Genomic DNA, 15,964 nt, shown 5'->3' with positions numbered 1-15,964 from the left:
CTGGGATGCTGCCATGGTGTGATGTTCAACACACTGAAACTTATACTGGTAGGAACCACCGGCTTCTACCAGCCCACAGGGGATTATTGTGTCCGTCCATCGTGCATCAAAAAATGGGAGGGGTGGGGCTGGGTGGAGAGGGGCGGGTGGGGAGGGTGGGGAGGGCTGGGTGGGGAGGGGAGGGTGGGGAGGGGCTGGGTGGAGAGGGTGGGGCTGGGTGGGGGGTGGGAGGGGTGGGGCTGGGTGGGGAGGGGCTGGTCACCCCGTGGTGCCCTTATAAACTCAACGTTTAACCTACTCACGCCGGCTTGTACCCGCCCTCACAGTCGGCCATATTTGCGGAATACACCACGCCGCCGTTGACCCTGGCCATTGACCGAGCAACCCAACGTTCCTAACAGCTCCCTCCGCAGGAATGTGTTAAACCCAGAGGTCAGCTGTTCTGTAATCTATCATTACTTATATCCACCCAGCAGTATAAATAGTCACACCACTAATAGTCAAACGTAAGGTCGGCTGTGGTGGGGTAAATTGTGGGCATTCTCACTTTTTCCAAGTCATCTGGACAGTGTAGAGGAGTAGGTCAAATATCCTCTTCGAGGGGGGGTTCTCTCCAGTTTTCCCTCTAGTGGAGGTCCCTTGTGCATTTGCATGGTGGCATCTTTACCTTTTTGCCTGATACATAAGCAAGTGTTGCTCCAGTCAGAGTTGATTAAAAAAGAAAACAATGCATCTCCCGTGGACAATGTAGGCTCGTGCGCATAATAAAATAAGCTGAAAGTATTTCCCTCTACAGCTTTCGCGACCAATAGTATCCATAATAGAGGTTTCGTTTAAGTGACAAACCCCTTACTAACTGGCTGTGTCGAGAGGTGGTGGGGTTAACGACACATTTTTATTTACGCGATCCAACCCAAAAGCCTCTGTTATGGATTTGCCTTGACAGTCGTGGGAATTTCGTGATTATTGTAGGATATTTTACACGAATACAGCACAGTGCAAGTGACACGCCGTGCCCTGTCAATACGCTTCAGTCACCGTGATCCATGGGACGTTCGCTTGTAAGTAACGCCTTGCCGATTGGCTGAGATCACGCCGTACATCTCCCTGCTTCTCTTCCTCAAACACTGACCTAAATCCCCCCGTTTCCTGGAACCAGGTTTGAAACTGCACAGTGGCTCATCTTCTCACGCATTGTGTGCTTACGGTACATTCCTATTGACTCAAACATTTTTGGAAGGTTTATATAAGTCTGCCGGCACATATGTCGCGAAAACTCACTGGGATAATCCCAACGATTGTCTCTTCATCATCTCAGAATAACTTGTAATGCCGCCGTTGGATGCGACTGCCTTTGTTTTTAACTGCTTTTCTACGTCTTACACGTATATACTTTTAATAAAGGTCACTTTGCCCTTCAAATGAGCTGTACTACTTTTTCCTTTCGTTTGAAATAACCTTTTCAAGCACCAATGCAAGTGGAAGTAATTCACGACTAGAAAAAAATTTGTTCTGGAAAGCCAATAGGTTGATGACTTAAAATTACCTGTTTTTCTATGCAGAGACACACAACGGAGGACTGTTTATATTTGCCATGGCCCATGATGCACCACAACAACTAATAATTAGCATACATACAATATTTATTTCATTGACAATGGCCCCATGGTTTAGATGGAGTGATATAGCTGATAATAACTGGCAAACCAGCAGCAAATATTTGATAATCCTACTTCGGCTAATTTCACACAGAACGTTGAAAACCTCTCCAGAGTGTCCTTGCTTTAACAAATGCAGCTGGATAACATCGGTCTGAAGAACTAATAGGCTAATGGACAAAACATACACTATATTGATATGGGAAGACACAACATGGGAGTTCTGTTATGAAATGACAAGAAACCTGAATTTCACCTACAATTTTAACAGGTTTTTTGGTGATTGAGATGACTTCATGGCCTCTGCTCAGTCACTCATGACTGGTTTGGTCACCTCGTGTTTGACATGGTGCACACACTTTGCCGGGTATATGACAAGATCGCTTCTAGGGTGGACAAAGAGACGTGTTAAAATCACGCCACACCGTAGGTAGAACCCTGTGATTTCATCTTTCGGGGCTGTGGTGCATTGCTCACTATGAAAGTAATTTTTTGTAATGTTCTTTGTCTTATGACACCCATAGGACAATTAGAACATAAGTGGGTGAAAAAAAAATAACACACTTTTTCTGGTTCAGCAACAATTGTCGACTCATTCATACACTGGTGTGTAGTCCATCTAACTTGTTGGCCTTGGTTTTATTTAAGTCCCTTTTGATAACTTAATGGACTGCACAATTGCCAAATTTTGAGTGACACATTGGCACAGCTTTGTTGATTAGATATGTTAATCATATGGGACATGCATCAAAGCATCTCCCTTGTAAATAGCCAGGCAACTGACTTAACGGGATCATCTGTGTGACAAATCAAACAAAGTAGAATAAACTCAAACACGGGCTCAATTAATGTTTTATGGATAATGTTGGCCCTGCCATGGAAATGTGGAATTTTCAGCAGTGGCTCAGAGTCACTAACAGTGGTTTCCGATGCCTCAGAGGTAATTTGAGTTTAGAGACATTTCGACTTTGGCTTGTTGTGTATGTACAAAACATGAAGTGCATTTTTTTTATTCATCGTTATAGAGATACGTACAAAATATGATATCACAAAAAAAACATGCTGCGAACAATTATTGAAGATCTTTGTGAAGGACTAATTGCTCACGAAGGCCAGTTTAGTCAAGGCATAGTGTCTATTGAAGGTAGACACAATGCAAAAATCGAATGGCTGTCACAGACAAATTTAAAGCTTTGAATTATTGAGAAAAAAAGGCTTTAAAACCAGTCTGAATCACTCCAGTGATGGAACTGCTATAACGGTATATTAAAATACCAAAAGTTAATCTGCAGTGATGCTAATAGATTATTCATGACTAAATTTTTAGTTTCACTCACAAAGCTTAGCGCTCAGTGTCCGAAGTTCCAAATCACACAGATTGACCTGTTCTTCACCTGAGGACGGCTGCTTGCGTTGTGGCCGAAACGTCGTGATAATTTTATCTTATTATGTTTTATTTTTATTATTTTATTATTTCCCTTCTACGTGACTTTACCGAAAGAACCAATAATATGAATCCATGCAGTCACGAAAGCTTTAAATCGAAAAATAAGAAGACTGCTTTGTGTTTTTAGGTTGCACATTGTATATAAGTGCTGAATTAGTGCAAATCCAATTCCTTATCTCCCTCTTGTACTTTACAGCCCAATGTGGCTGCTTGCAAGCCACCGTGTCCACAGTCGACTGCTTTCATTTGATTGCGTGTTACCTCACGTCGTCAAAGGTATAAAAAAAGGCCCAGCCCTGCAAATTGCTTGCTCACGCCACTGCTGGCAGAAGGGCTTCCAAAAGAGGGCCCCACTAGAGGGTCAAATTGGCTGATGCTCCCACGATGGATAGACGACTTGGAAGCGAACGAGAGTACCCACACTTTACCCCACCGCATAAACAACCTATCGATCGACGGCCTGCGGTTGCACCCATTTGTACTGCTGGGTGGACAGAGGCCCCAGGAGATGTGTGGATTTCTTAAAAACTTGGGCCATTGTTTCTGCGTGTGTATGTTTGTACATATGCTGAACTTATCTCGCACCCTACGTAGTCAACCGTGCTAATCGGAGGTGCTGGGGAAGGACAACAAATCCAAACACAAAAAGCAGTTCTAAAGAAATGAGTTTTCGATTTAGATTTAAAAGTGCATAGCTCCAGTGGCTTCCTAATATCAGAAGGAAGAGCGTTCCAGACGACCACAGAAGAGCATCTGAAATCGCTCGTTGCAGTGACAGCCTTTGTTCGATAGTTATCCAAAAGCCGCTGCTGCGAGGATGAGTGGAGTTCGTGCGACGGCTCATGCCCCTTGACGAGATCAGTTTCAACATGCCAGCTGCCGGGGAAACGAAAATCGAACCGACGACCTCGCAGGCAGTTTTCAGGTTCCACCGTGCGAACCGTCACCTTGACCGTGTACACAGAGCCCAAGCTGTTGCTCTGCCCGCCAAGGTGTTTGTTGGGCTGATCGTTGGGGTGGGGGGACTGACGCTGTTGGTGTGCTCCTGCAGGAGAGCTGCGCTCGAGTGCTCCTGTTCCGCGGGGCCAAGAAGGACGTGCGCAACTACAACAGTCAGACGCCCTTCCAGGTAAGCCCATGGGAAAGCGACACGAGGCTAAGCAGTGCCGGATTAAGCTAGTGCAGGGCCTGTGTTATAAAGGGACCCTAAAAAAACGTACGTATTAAAACATACATTTTTAACTTGCATAGTAAAGTTATTGTATTTTTTCATTTGCTATACAGTCAGATAATACTAACCTTAAACACCCAGTCATTCAGAAAAGTTTAAGGCAGTATAGTACTCTAGTGATAGAGCAAGTGCAGAATCACTGAACCGGAATTGATTGCTTGAAAGCATTTAGCGCGGGGCCCTTGAAAGTGCGGGGCCCGTAGCATATGCTACTTTTGCTACTAGGATAATCCGGCACTGAGACTAAGGTGCTTAGAATGGGACCGGCGTATTCTCTCAGTTTGCATTGCTGAGGCCGGGGGGGTGGTGGGATAGGGTCACAAGCCCTCACTGAAGTTCGTCTGATGCACGGGTCGATGACGGTGATTGGTTCCTTCACTTCAAAGTCCGTGCTCAGAGTGGAAGTTATCGTCGCAGTGACATCGCAGTAGCCACGACGTTGCGAACATTTTAGTTAATGATGCTCTAACTTTGCCTCCTTTTGGGTCAGATTTAGCAGAGGAGAGGAAAATGTCACTCTTCTTGTAATCGATTTTGGGAGGATTCTACTTGCGGTGACATTTGTGCAGGATCGTCATCGTTTTTGAGACGCAAATTGACTTTTGATCAGCCAAGTAGTAATCTGTGTAAGGACTGACTTGGAGATGTAACTCTTGGAGGCAATTCTTTATTTTAACGCCGAGCACACTTTGTACACTATATACAATACACACCCTCACTGTGACACAATGCTCTGTCTCTCGCTTAAACACAACTCTACTCTGGTTGCTAGCCTACAACACAACGCTAGCCGTTTGACACTGACGGCGCTGAGCTAAGACAGCCAACTACTGTTAGCAGCGCAATTATCAAGTGGATGACGATAGCGACGAAGGCGACAGCAGCGACGACGAGGGGATCCCACTCCAACGACGGCCCCGATCCCCTGCCCGGGGTCCTCTTTTATCCTGTTAGCGTGGCCTCGCTCCACCCCGGCCACGCCCCCCTTCTGGAACCTAGGAGCGGGCTCTCGACGCGTCCCCTCCGTAACCTTTACCCTAGATCCCTCGCGGGTCTGTCACGCGGCCTGCTGTCAGTCAGGGCTGCTTCACTCTGCAGATCCCCTTCCCTGCCAGCAGCCAGCGCTATGCCACGTAGTGACCAATTCTCAGAGGTGGGACAAAGTCATTGTTATGCAAGTCCAAGTCGAGTCGCAAGTCATCAAATTCATGACTCGAGTCTGACTCGAGTCCAAGTCACATGACTCGAGTCCACATCTCATAGGTGGGACAAAGTCATTGTTATGCAAGTCCAAGTCGAGTCGCAAGTCATCAAATTCATGACTCGAGTCTGACTCGAGTCCAAGTCACATGACTCGAGTCCACACCTCTGCCAATTCTATGTCACTACATCTGTATTGAAACCTCTGCAGTAGCACTGCCTTTTAACATAAATATCACCAAACCCTTCACAGCCATTCCATTTGCAGAGAATGCCTTTTTTTAGCAGAAACATAAAATATCTGGCAGTCATTATTGTTTCGTAAGCATAGTGTGTGCCGGTGCCTCATGTTTTTTTTTTATAAATGCATTCAGTCCCTCACTGTTGCAAATAAATAACTGTTTGGAAGCTGTTTCCCTTCCCGAGATACACATTGATTTATTTGCGCACAACAGAGAGAGGAGAGAGCCCTTTGGCTGTTTCTTTACACTCAACTCTCGCATTATCAGGTCTTATTTTTTTCCATCTCCCCTCCCCCACACGCCCCCATCTTCTTCTTCACTTCTTCACAACCTCTGCTGCGAGCCTCTGGGGGGGTGAAAAGTCGCAGTGATATCTGGCGGCCAAAGTAAATAAATAAATAAATTCTGCCGGGTCATTAATCTTCGTCCGGCAAACAAGAGCCAAATGATTTGTCATGACCTGGAACACTGAGGCTTCGCGCTCGTTCCACTCGACCCAGCCCTGTCAGTGGGTGCAGCTCAACATTTAGGAGGTATGGCCATTTCTTAAAATAGTGCCCGCTATAAATTTAGACACTCCACCTGACAGCACTTATGTATAGCCTTTGGTGCCTTAACCTTTTCACCCAAGGCGTAAAACATTTTTTTTTGCGATGTCTTTGCCACCTGTGCACGTAGCCTCATAAATAATTCAAGTAAAACACGCCGTAAATACGCCCGGACGATTAAAATGACTGAATAAGAGAATTAAACTGAAAGAACTAGTCAGCGTGTCAGTTTCAGAACGCTAATGATCCCACCGCAGAATGATTCATGTCTTCAGTGCAACCACATGATGACACAATAGATGCTATGTGTTTTTTGACGAGTCCACAGTGGAATCTTCAATACAATTAGCACAGTCTTGTAATTGAACCAGAACTAGCTAGCATAACGATTATCATATTGGGATAACGTGGTCTCGTTTACGGGTGTCGGTGAGAAATTCTTCCAGCGACCACGAAGCATATTTAATATTCTATAGATTTTTAGAGAGCCTTGTTCAAAGGTGCTTTGCAAGAATGGTTAAATTGTACTTAAGATGACCGTGTTGAAATATAGAGTGGGGTTATTATTAAAAGTGGTGGTGTAGTTCTGGTGACAGGAGAATAGGTGGGAGAGGTTAATGGAGAGTTGGGGTGGGGTATGGGCAGTGATAGAGGTTGGGGTAGTGATAGGGGTAGTGATAGGGGTTGGGGTAGCGATAGGGGTAGTGATACAGGTAGTTATAGGGGTTGGGGTAGTGATAGGGGTAGTGATAGGGGTTTGGGTAGTAATAGGGGTAGTGATAGGGGTAGGGGCAGTGATAAGGGTTGGGGTAGTGATAGGGGTTGGGGTAGTGATAGCGGTTGGGGTAGTGATAGCGGTAGTGATAGGGGTTGGGGTAATGATACGGGTTGGGGTAGTGATAGGGGTAGTGATAGGGGTAGTGATAGGGGTTGGGGTAATGATACGGGTTGGGGTAGTGATAGGGGTTGGGGTAGTGATAGGTGTTGGGGTAGTAATAGGGGTTGGGGTAGTGATAGGGGTTGGGGTAGTGATAGGGATAGTGATAGGGGTTGGGGTTGTGATAGTGGTAGTGATAGGGGTAGTGATAGGGGTTGGGGTAGTGATAGGGGCTGGGGTAGTGGTAGGGGTTGGGGTAGTGATGGTGGTTGGGGTAGTGATGGTGGTTGGGGTAGTGATAGGGGTTGGGGTAGTGATGGTGGTTGGGGTAGTGATAGGGGTTTGGGTAGTGATAGGGGTTGGGGTAGTGATAAGGTAGGGGTAGTGATAGGTGTTGGGGTAGCGATAAGGTAGGGGTAGTGATAGGTGTTGGGGTAGTGATAAGGTAGGGGTAGCGATAGGGGTAGTGATGGGGGTTGGGGTAGTGATAGGTGTTGGGGTAGTAATAGGGGTTGGGTAGTGATAGAGGTTGTGATAGTGATAGGGGTAGTGATAGGGGTAGTGATAGGAGTATGCATTGGTGTAGGGTTTGGGGTAGTGGTAGTGATATGGGTAGTGATAGGGGTTGGGTAAGTGATAGGGGTAGTCATAGGGTTTTCGATTGGGGTAGTGATAGGGTTAGGCCTGGTAGTATCTGTGGGGCGGGGGCAGGGAGTAGCAATGGCAGGATGACGAAGGGCTAGGGATGAAGAGATGGGCGCTGTTTTCAGGGAGGAATGGAAGCAGGTTGTTTTGGTGAAGGTGACTGTTTTATGTGCAGTGAGAGTTGGTTCCAGTGGAGGGGAGCAAGAGGGGAGAAGGAACGCAAACGTGACTGGGCGCAGAGTGAGGGAGGCACAGCGAGTCATGGTGTGTGTGGGGTTTTTCTTCTCCCTGGTATGCGCGTGTGGTTTCTCCAGGCATTACCAAGTCCTTTCCAGATGCAAGGATGCATTCTTAAAATCCAAATGCAGCAGCCTAACCCTTCCTTTTCAGAGTCTCGAGACTTAGTGAGGCTTTCCTGGGTAAATAAATAAATACATATTTCTTTGAATTTGGTTTAAGACGTAGGCTTTCGCGATCAATATTATTAATAATAAAGGTTTTTGGGTTAGATCACGTAAAGTATAAATGTGTCGTAACCCTCCACCACCCGACACACCCATTAAGGTTTGTCTACGTAAACAACGCGCCAATTAGTTACCAATGTTATAGATTTTAGTGTTTTTTGTAGTTTTAAACCCGCCACCACCCAACACAGCCAATTGGTAATGTTTGTCACGTAAACAAAACATGCCAATTCGTTACTAGTCGTAGTACAGCACACCGGTGTGATGGAGAGTAAACCCACAACTTTTACAATTCGAGTATGACGTTTCGCCGGTAATTACAACTAGCATGATCACAATGATGACGTAATTACAACTAGCATCAGCACTATGATGACGCAATTACAACTATCATCATCACAATGATGACGTAATTACAACTAGCATCATCACAATGATGACGTAATTACAACCAGCATCATCGCAATGATGACGTAATTACAACCAGCATCATCACAATGATGACGTGATTACAACCAGCATCATCACAATGATGACGTAATTACAACCAGCATCATCACTATGATGACGTAATTACAACCAGCATCATCACTATGATGATGTAATTGCTGGTGAAACGTCGTACTCAAATGGTTAATGTTGTGGGTTTACTCTCCAAAACATCGGTGTGCTGTGCTGGTCATTGGCCCGTTTTTTTTACGTGACAAACCCTACTAATTGTACTGTGTGAAGTGGTGGGGGGTTTAACGACACATTTACATTGACGCGATCTAATCCTAAAACCTATATTATGGATGTATGACACATTTAAAAATCGATTCGCACATTAAATCGGGACCCCCCCCCCCCCCCTGAATGAGGACAATTAATGACATTCCGTGGAGGGTGAATCATTGCATTCCAATAAAAAAGCACATCATCATGAAAACGAAATGTTGAGGGTTTCCATCATGAGCTCTTGCAGACACGAGTGCTGGATTTACAATCTTCAGGTTGGGAATGCAAATCCTGGTTTGGAATCCTCTCATTCTATCATCTTTCTATGAAGCCAACACTGGTCATCATGTTTTTTTGAGAGAATGGCTGCTGCCATATAAAATGTATAATTTCCACACCTGGTTCAGGCCAACCAATGGAGATGAGTAAATATGCCATTATACATTCGGGCAAAGGGGGGCACTCTTGATGTGACGTGACTTTGAACATTTCTTCGTGGAAAATTGGTCTTAATGTTTGGTTAGATTTTTCACAGGTCTATTTGATGATAATTTCTCATATACCTCTGTAAAATTTTTAGCAATAATAAAAATGTATTTCCCAGAAAGTAACATTTTACAAGAGTAGTTTCATTTTAATGGCTAATGATGCATGATTACTCAGATTTTTTTCCTTACTCTGTGATAAAAAAGCATGGAAATTCACGTGGAAAATTGATGCTTTTGATCAAGGGAAGCGCCAAGGCAGACATAATTAATGAACGTCTTGAAGGCTGACAGATCTAAAATTACAGTCTTTGAATGCATTGACATCCCACACTTTTTAATGAAATTGCCGGAAAATTATCACTTGCTTCATGATAAAAATAGCAAGGATACCTAACGGGTCCCTGAGGATGTTGGCTCTTACGCTCGAAAAAATTCTGTAAGCATGCACCGTGCCACAAAGTGTTTAAATAATACATGAAATATCTATATATTATTATCGTTATTTACCCACAAAAGCCTCAATTGACTCTTGAAGACTCTTTTTCATGAAGGTTCTGATGGGGATTTTCAGGCTAATTTCTGGCAATTTTTTGTTTTTGTTGAATGTATTACAAACCTGAGACTGAAGATAACCCTTGCATAAGAGTAGAAAATTAAGGAATTTTGCCCAGAAATAGTCACAATCTTAACACCTTTTGCACGTACGTGTCTTTAGAAACGTGCATTTAGAGTATTTGGTTGCTATAAATGTCCACGTGATAAGCCACTTTGTTGAGCTATAATCTGTGGCCAGGTCGCTTCCGAAAAATAGCGATGTAGCTCAGTGGGCCTTACCTGGTAAAATGAAAAAAACTTGTTTAGTTTTAGTTTTATCTTACAGGTTTTATTAATTATTTAACAACACATGCTGCCACAGTGTGTGTGGCAAACCAAGGATAATCTTCATTTTGTAATATATTTTTAGATTAACATATCTGCATATAGTATATATGATCATATTTGAGAGAGGAGAAGTGGAAAGACAAACGCGCCTGTGGAAGGAACGTTTGGACGAAAACGGGATGAGGTTCAACATCAAAAAGACGGAGTATATGGAGTGTGGCCCCCAAACCGACGGCACCATCAGTATTGACGGAGAAGATCTGAAGAAAGTGACGGACTTTAAGTACCTGGGCTCCACCATCAGCTCAGATGGTAGCATCACGACTGATGTGAGGTCACGAGTCTATGCGTCGTGGATGAAATGGAGGCAAGTCACCGGAGTCCTCTGTGATCGGAAAATTCCGGATAGGCTGAAGGGAAAAATATACAAGACCATCGTCCGACCGGTGGCACTCTATGGATCCGAGTGCTGGCCAGCCACAACTGTACACGAACAAGCTCTCCACACCATGGAGATGAGGATGCTCAGATGGAGCCTCGGGCTCACTCGATGGGATCGTGTCAGGAACGAAGACGTTCGGAAGCGACTTGGTGTGGCCCCCATTGCGGACAAGATGCTTGAGGCAAGGCTTCGGTGGTACGGCCACGTGATGCGAAGTGAAGAGTCATCAGTGGCCAAGACTGCCTTGCGTATTGAGCCAGAGGGCCGCCGTCCACGCGGGCGTCCGAAGAAGCGATGGATGGACCGAATAAAGGAAGACATGAAGACGGTCAACGCATCCCCTGAAGATGCCCTGGACCGAGCCAAATGGAGAAGACAATGCCGAAAAGCGGACCCTGTGCCACAGCGGGAACAACGCTAGGAAGAAGAAGAAGAAAAGAAGAAGATCATGGGTTGATGTATGTAGATATTATTAAGTGTTATAAATATTAATTCAAATTGCCAGCTATCAAATACTGATTCGAAGCATGGGCACTTGCACAGAAAACAAGCAATATATGAAGTGTGCATAACGCAGAGTGATGTGTGGTTCAGGGAATAATGCAAACCAAAGACATCACGTCGATTGTTGAGAAAAGTAAGTGGGCTTGGGCAGGACCCATTGGAACAAGGCATGATGTACGATGGATGACACTAGTAATGGAATGGCAGTCAAAGTAGAGAATAACACATTCCTGCGGAGGGAGATGGTAGGAACGTTGGGTTGCTCGGTCAATGGCCAGGGTCAACGGCGGCGTGGTGTATTCCGCAAATATGGCCGACTGTGAGGGCGGGCACAAGCCGGCGTGAGTAGGTTAAACGTTTAAGGGCACCACGGGGTGACCAGCCCCTCCCCACCCAGCCCCACCCCTCCCACCCCCCACCCAGCCCCACCCTCCCCACCCAGCCCCTCCCCACCCTCCCCTCCCCACCCAGCCCCTCCCCACCCTCCCCACCCAGCCCCTCCCCACCCTCCCCTCTCCACCCAGACCCACCCCTCACATTTTTGGATGCACGACAGACGGACGGACAGATACAATAATCTCTTGTGGGCTGGTGTAACCAGGAGGTTCCTAACAGTATAACCACCGCAGCTAGGAGTGAGATTGATTATCACTACCCCAAACCCTATTACTACCCCAACCCCAACTCCTCATTAACATCTCCCACATATTCTTCTGTCACCATCACAACACCAACACTTTTAATAGCAAGAGCCACTGTTTTGGGAATTTGGTAAAAAAAATCTCAATCTTTAAATAGCCGCAATGTGAATACGTCACGAAGCAATCACCGAAGAGCCGGACACAGCTCTGGAGCCAGAGGTAGCCGACCCCTGGATTAAGGCATCTATAGTCCATGAGGAATGGCGAGAGAGTGCAGGGAGGCCTTCATACAGCAGTGATTAGACAATGGCTGATTATGATATATTGGAGAATGAGAGTGTCTTCAATCACGCTGCATTTCATTCAAAGATGAACTTGTCTGATTTCTGGCCATTCCTAACATCATTTTGGTGATTTAAGTGGTGTCAACTCAGCGCAACCACTGGGGGGACAAAGGTGGCCATGAAAAATGTTATCTACCCCACTCAAATCGTGTTGTGCAGCATTAAGTCCTAGGAGGTTCTTGCTAAAAGCAATGGTGCCCCCGGCTTGCCGTCTATAAGGCTACGCGGAGGAATTTTGGCGTGGGTACGCATCCATTGTTTTGTCATTTTTTACGATCTATCTTCATTAATATATGCATTTTAAAAAATGTACTGCAAACTACAGTCTGCAAAATCACCGTCACAATGCACAGACAGCCAGATGTGAACATTTCTAATCTGAAGGGCCTGCTATCATGTATTGTTTACAAGCCACATTGCTTCACGAATCGATTGTTCTGGCTGCTTTAGAGTTGTGTGTGCATGTGTGTGTGTTGGGGAGGCGTGAAAGTAAATTCATTAATATTATTGCTATGTTGGACCTCTCCTGAACATTTCCCTCCCGCGCTACATTTCCTTTTCGTCACCTCGGCTTTTTTAAAATACATTTCCTTCGCTCTGCAGGAATGGGTTATTCCCAGTTGTAGGCGGACACATTTAGAATTCCCACGGACTGCAGGAGACACAAAACAAGAGCGATGTTTGAGAGTTTGGTTCTTGACACAGATATGCATCACCTACTGTTCATCCAATTGCCATTGTCTCTCAGAATCCTGTTTTTTTTTACAACTCTTGTTGATTCGTAATTGGGGTTTTGGGTTAGGTCATGCAAAGAAAATGTGTTGGAATACCCTCCTCTGCCCAACAGCCAATTAATCTAGAAACATGATTTTCGATTATTTGGCTGCGATACATTTCCACGTGATAAGCCACTTCGTTGAGCTACCATTTGTGGTCAGGTCGCTTCTGAAAAATAAGCTAATAGCTCAGTTGGCCTAACCTGGTAAAATAAAAATAGTTTAGTTTTATTTGTATGTTTTTTGTGATTTTCTTACCTTTCCTATACTTTTCACTCCCATCGTGTGTTTTTGTATTGTTTGCTGTTGTAACGTTCTGACCTGCCCCTACAGGACATCTGTGAAAAAAGAGCTTTATACCTCATCGGATTCCTCCAGTGTAAATACAAATTCTTATTCTGATGATAAAAGTGTCACGTGAATTAATAAACGTGGCCTAATCTATTCTAGCTTCAGCCGCGTAGACCGGTGTTGTTGGTGAAGAGCGAAATCTGACAACATTTACATGGGCGTGGAGTTTACATCTAGCATCGTCGGCTTAACAGCTCAGATCTTGAGTGCATTGTGTTGGGTGGATGAGGGTTTACAATGCATTTTTTTACACGACCTCAGCCAACAAACTAATTATGACTCATAATATTGGTCGTGAAAGCCTCCGTAGGAAAATGTTACTCTTTTGCTGTACTCATTTCAGTCATTGCTATTTTTATCATCCGTGCAGGCACTATTTGCATTCTCACAGCTGCTTGGCAACAGTCCACAGTGACGTTGCATTGAATGTGGAACACAATTATACATTTTGTTCAGGGGGTAAGCTTAGCTCCTGACTGTTAGATTATCCATCCGCAAATGGTTGCATTTGTGTATTTTGTCTCCCTCGTCACAATTGCGTGTAAAAACCTAACAATTGTCCCCCACCGAGAATACCACGTGCGGGAGTCAAGGGTGATCATCCCCCGGGAGAGACTGGCCTCCCCGGTCATAGACTGGCACAGGTAGTCCACTGCCTTATGCTTATATGAGCAGGGAGATAATTAAGTTCTGGTTTTATTTTATCATTGGTTTGAATTTCAAAATGTCTGACAATTTGAATGTTAAAAATTAGGCCAGTCTCAGCACAGTGTCGTCAACACAGCCACAGCCCATCATGAGTGCCCCTCTTTCGCATGCTCTCGCTTTTTTCTTCACCGTCTGCAGAGGCGATCACACTCGGACCCTTTATAAACCCAATCCCGTTGTGCTCTATGGTGAGCGACGACAAAAACCTCGCGCGAGACGATTAATGGACGATTGAAAAATGCACGAATGGCCGCTTTCAATCGTGCAATTTTCTTGTTTACTTCTCCTGTCGCTGGTGAGTTTTTCGACGGCAGGGCACCGCCGCTTCGTCCGTCATGAACGTCAGCACGAGCGCATGACTCTTTCTCTCCGAGTAGCGACGGTGACAGGCCCACCTTGAGGCCCATTTCCTGACAACCAGATGACACTCACGGCCACGGCCCCGATAGCGCGACCGGCTCTGCCACGGCGCTAAGTGAGATGTTGGACCACGCGCGGCCGAGCGCTGACATCTTCCCGTTGTCATCGCCAGGTGGCAATCGTGGCCGGGAACTTCGAGCTTGCCGAGCTCATCAAAAACCACAAGGAGACGGACACGGGTGAGCGTCGCACTCGAACCGCGGGGGGGATTGGAGGTGTGCGGAAAATGTGGGCGTGAAAGTAAACCTGTAAATCGTTGGGTGGGCAAATGTTGCACGGCGATTGTCTCGATTGGCTACATGTGGTGCAAAAGAAGTTCAACATACACACATACATTGTGAGTGCGATCGACAAGGTTGGTGGTACATGTCTGTAATCCAGCACTGCGGAGGCAGTGAGGGTTGGTCGATCGCACAAATGCTGCGAACCTCACTTCCTGTGGGCGTCGAGGTGGTGGGAGAAGTACAGCAAGTACACGTGACTATTATATGTCCCTTCTGAATGGGTTTTCTCCGATTGCTCTGGTTTTCTCCCACTTGTATACGCTCATTAATTGGCTGATAACACCTTAATAGATGACCGCAGAGCTTGGGCAATCGTGCGTCAGCCTCTTCCTGCTCGTCTGTGGTTCCTTGTGCTTTTGAGTCATTCTCTGTGTCTTCAGGAGTGAGCGAATGCCGTGTGGCACTTTACAATTTGACATGATTATGGTGTGCTTGATATCGTTGCGCAATTGTTCGGGAAGCATTTCTTTTTATGGGAGCCATTTCATATGCGAAGGTAATGAGCCAGCACTGCTGAGACCCTGGGTTCAAATCTAGGGCAAGTAGCCTGAGATTTAAGCAGGGTGTCATGGAAATCCATGCGATTGTCTGTAGTCAAGGAGCACAAACCATCATGCAAACTCGCAGCGGCTTTTAGCTATCCATCGAACAGATGCACTTTTGCAGCCATATTCGGAAACCGTTCGAGCTATGCACTTTTAAATTTAGTTTGAAAACTAATTTCTTTACAGCTGTCTTTTCTGATTATTTTGTTGTCCCTCCGCGACACCTCCGATTAGCACAATTGGCTACGTACGGTGCGAAAGAAGTTCAACATACATACAGCTTCATCATCGATGACTGCACAACACCCCTCATCCCCGCCATCTTCAATCCTCTTTGTTTTTTGCCTAACCCCTGTGTGAGGCATATAATTTTGCAGATGTGTCGAATGATTGACGCGTGATACACTAGTCTCTGCACACCATGAGCGATGGGTGGTGTTTATTGTTATGGGAGAAGGAGCCGATTGAAGATGCACGGGAAGCTGTAATGTGTCACCTCTCTGTCGATTTTCCCTACAGCCAACGTCTCTGCTGACGTAAGGAGTTGTTA

General features: G+C 45.5%; 1 protein-coding gene across 2 annotated transcripts in view; it reads left to right on the top strand.

The window, feature by feature from the left end:
- LOC144936478 (SH3 and multiple ankyrin repeat domains protein 2-like) overlaps positions 1 to 15,964 on the top strand; it is a 672,911-nt gene that overhangs the window by 329,402 nt on the left and 327,545 nt on the right. For both annotated transcript variants that reach the window (XM_078863558.1, XM_078863557.1), the window contains 2 exons: positions 4,157 to 4,234; positions 14,698 to 14,764. In XM_078863558.1, the coding sequence (XP_078719684.1) occupies positions 4,157 to 4,234; positions 14,698 to 14,764 (145 nt within the window). The remainder of the gene's footprint in view (positions 1 to 4,156; positions 4,235 to 14,697; positions 14,765 to 15,964) is intronic.

Source organism: Lampetra fluviatilis, chromosome 16 (genome assembly GCF_964198595.1).
Source record: "Lampetra fluviatilis chromosome 16, kcLamFluv1.1, whole genome shotgun sequence".
Lineage (NCBI taxonomy): Eukaryota > Metazoa > Chordata > Hyperoartia > Petromyzontiformes > Petromyzontidae > Lampetra > Lampetra fluviatilis.
The sequence above is the reverse complement of the archived record's forward strand: the minus strand, read 5'-3'. Positions and strand labels throughout refer to the sequence as shown.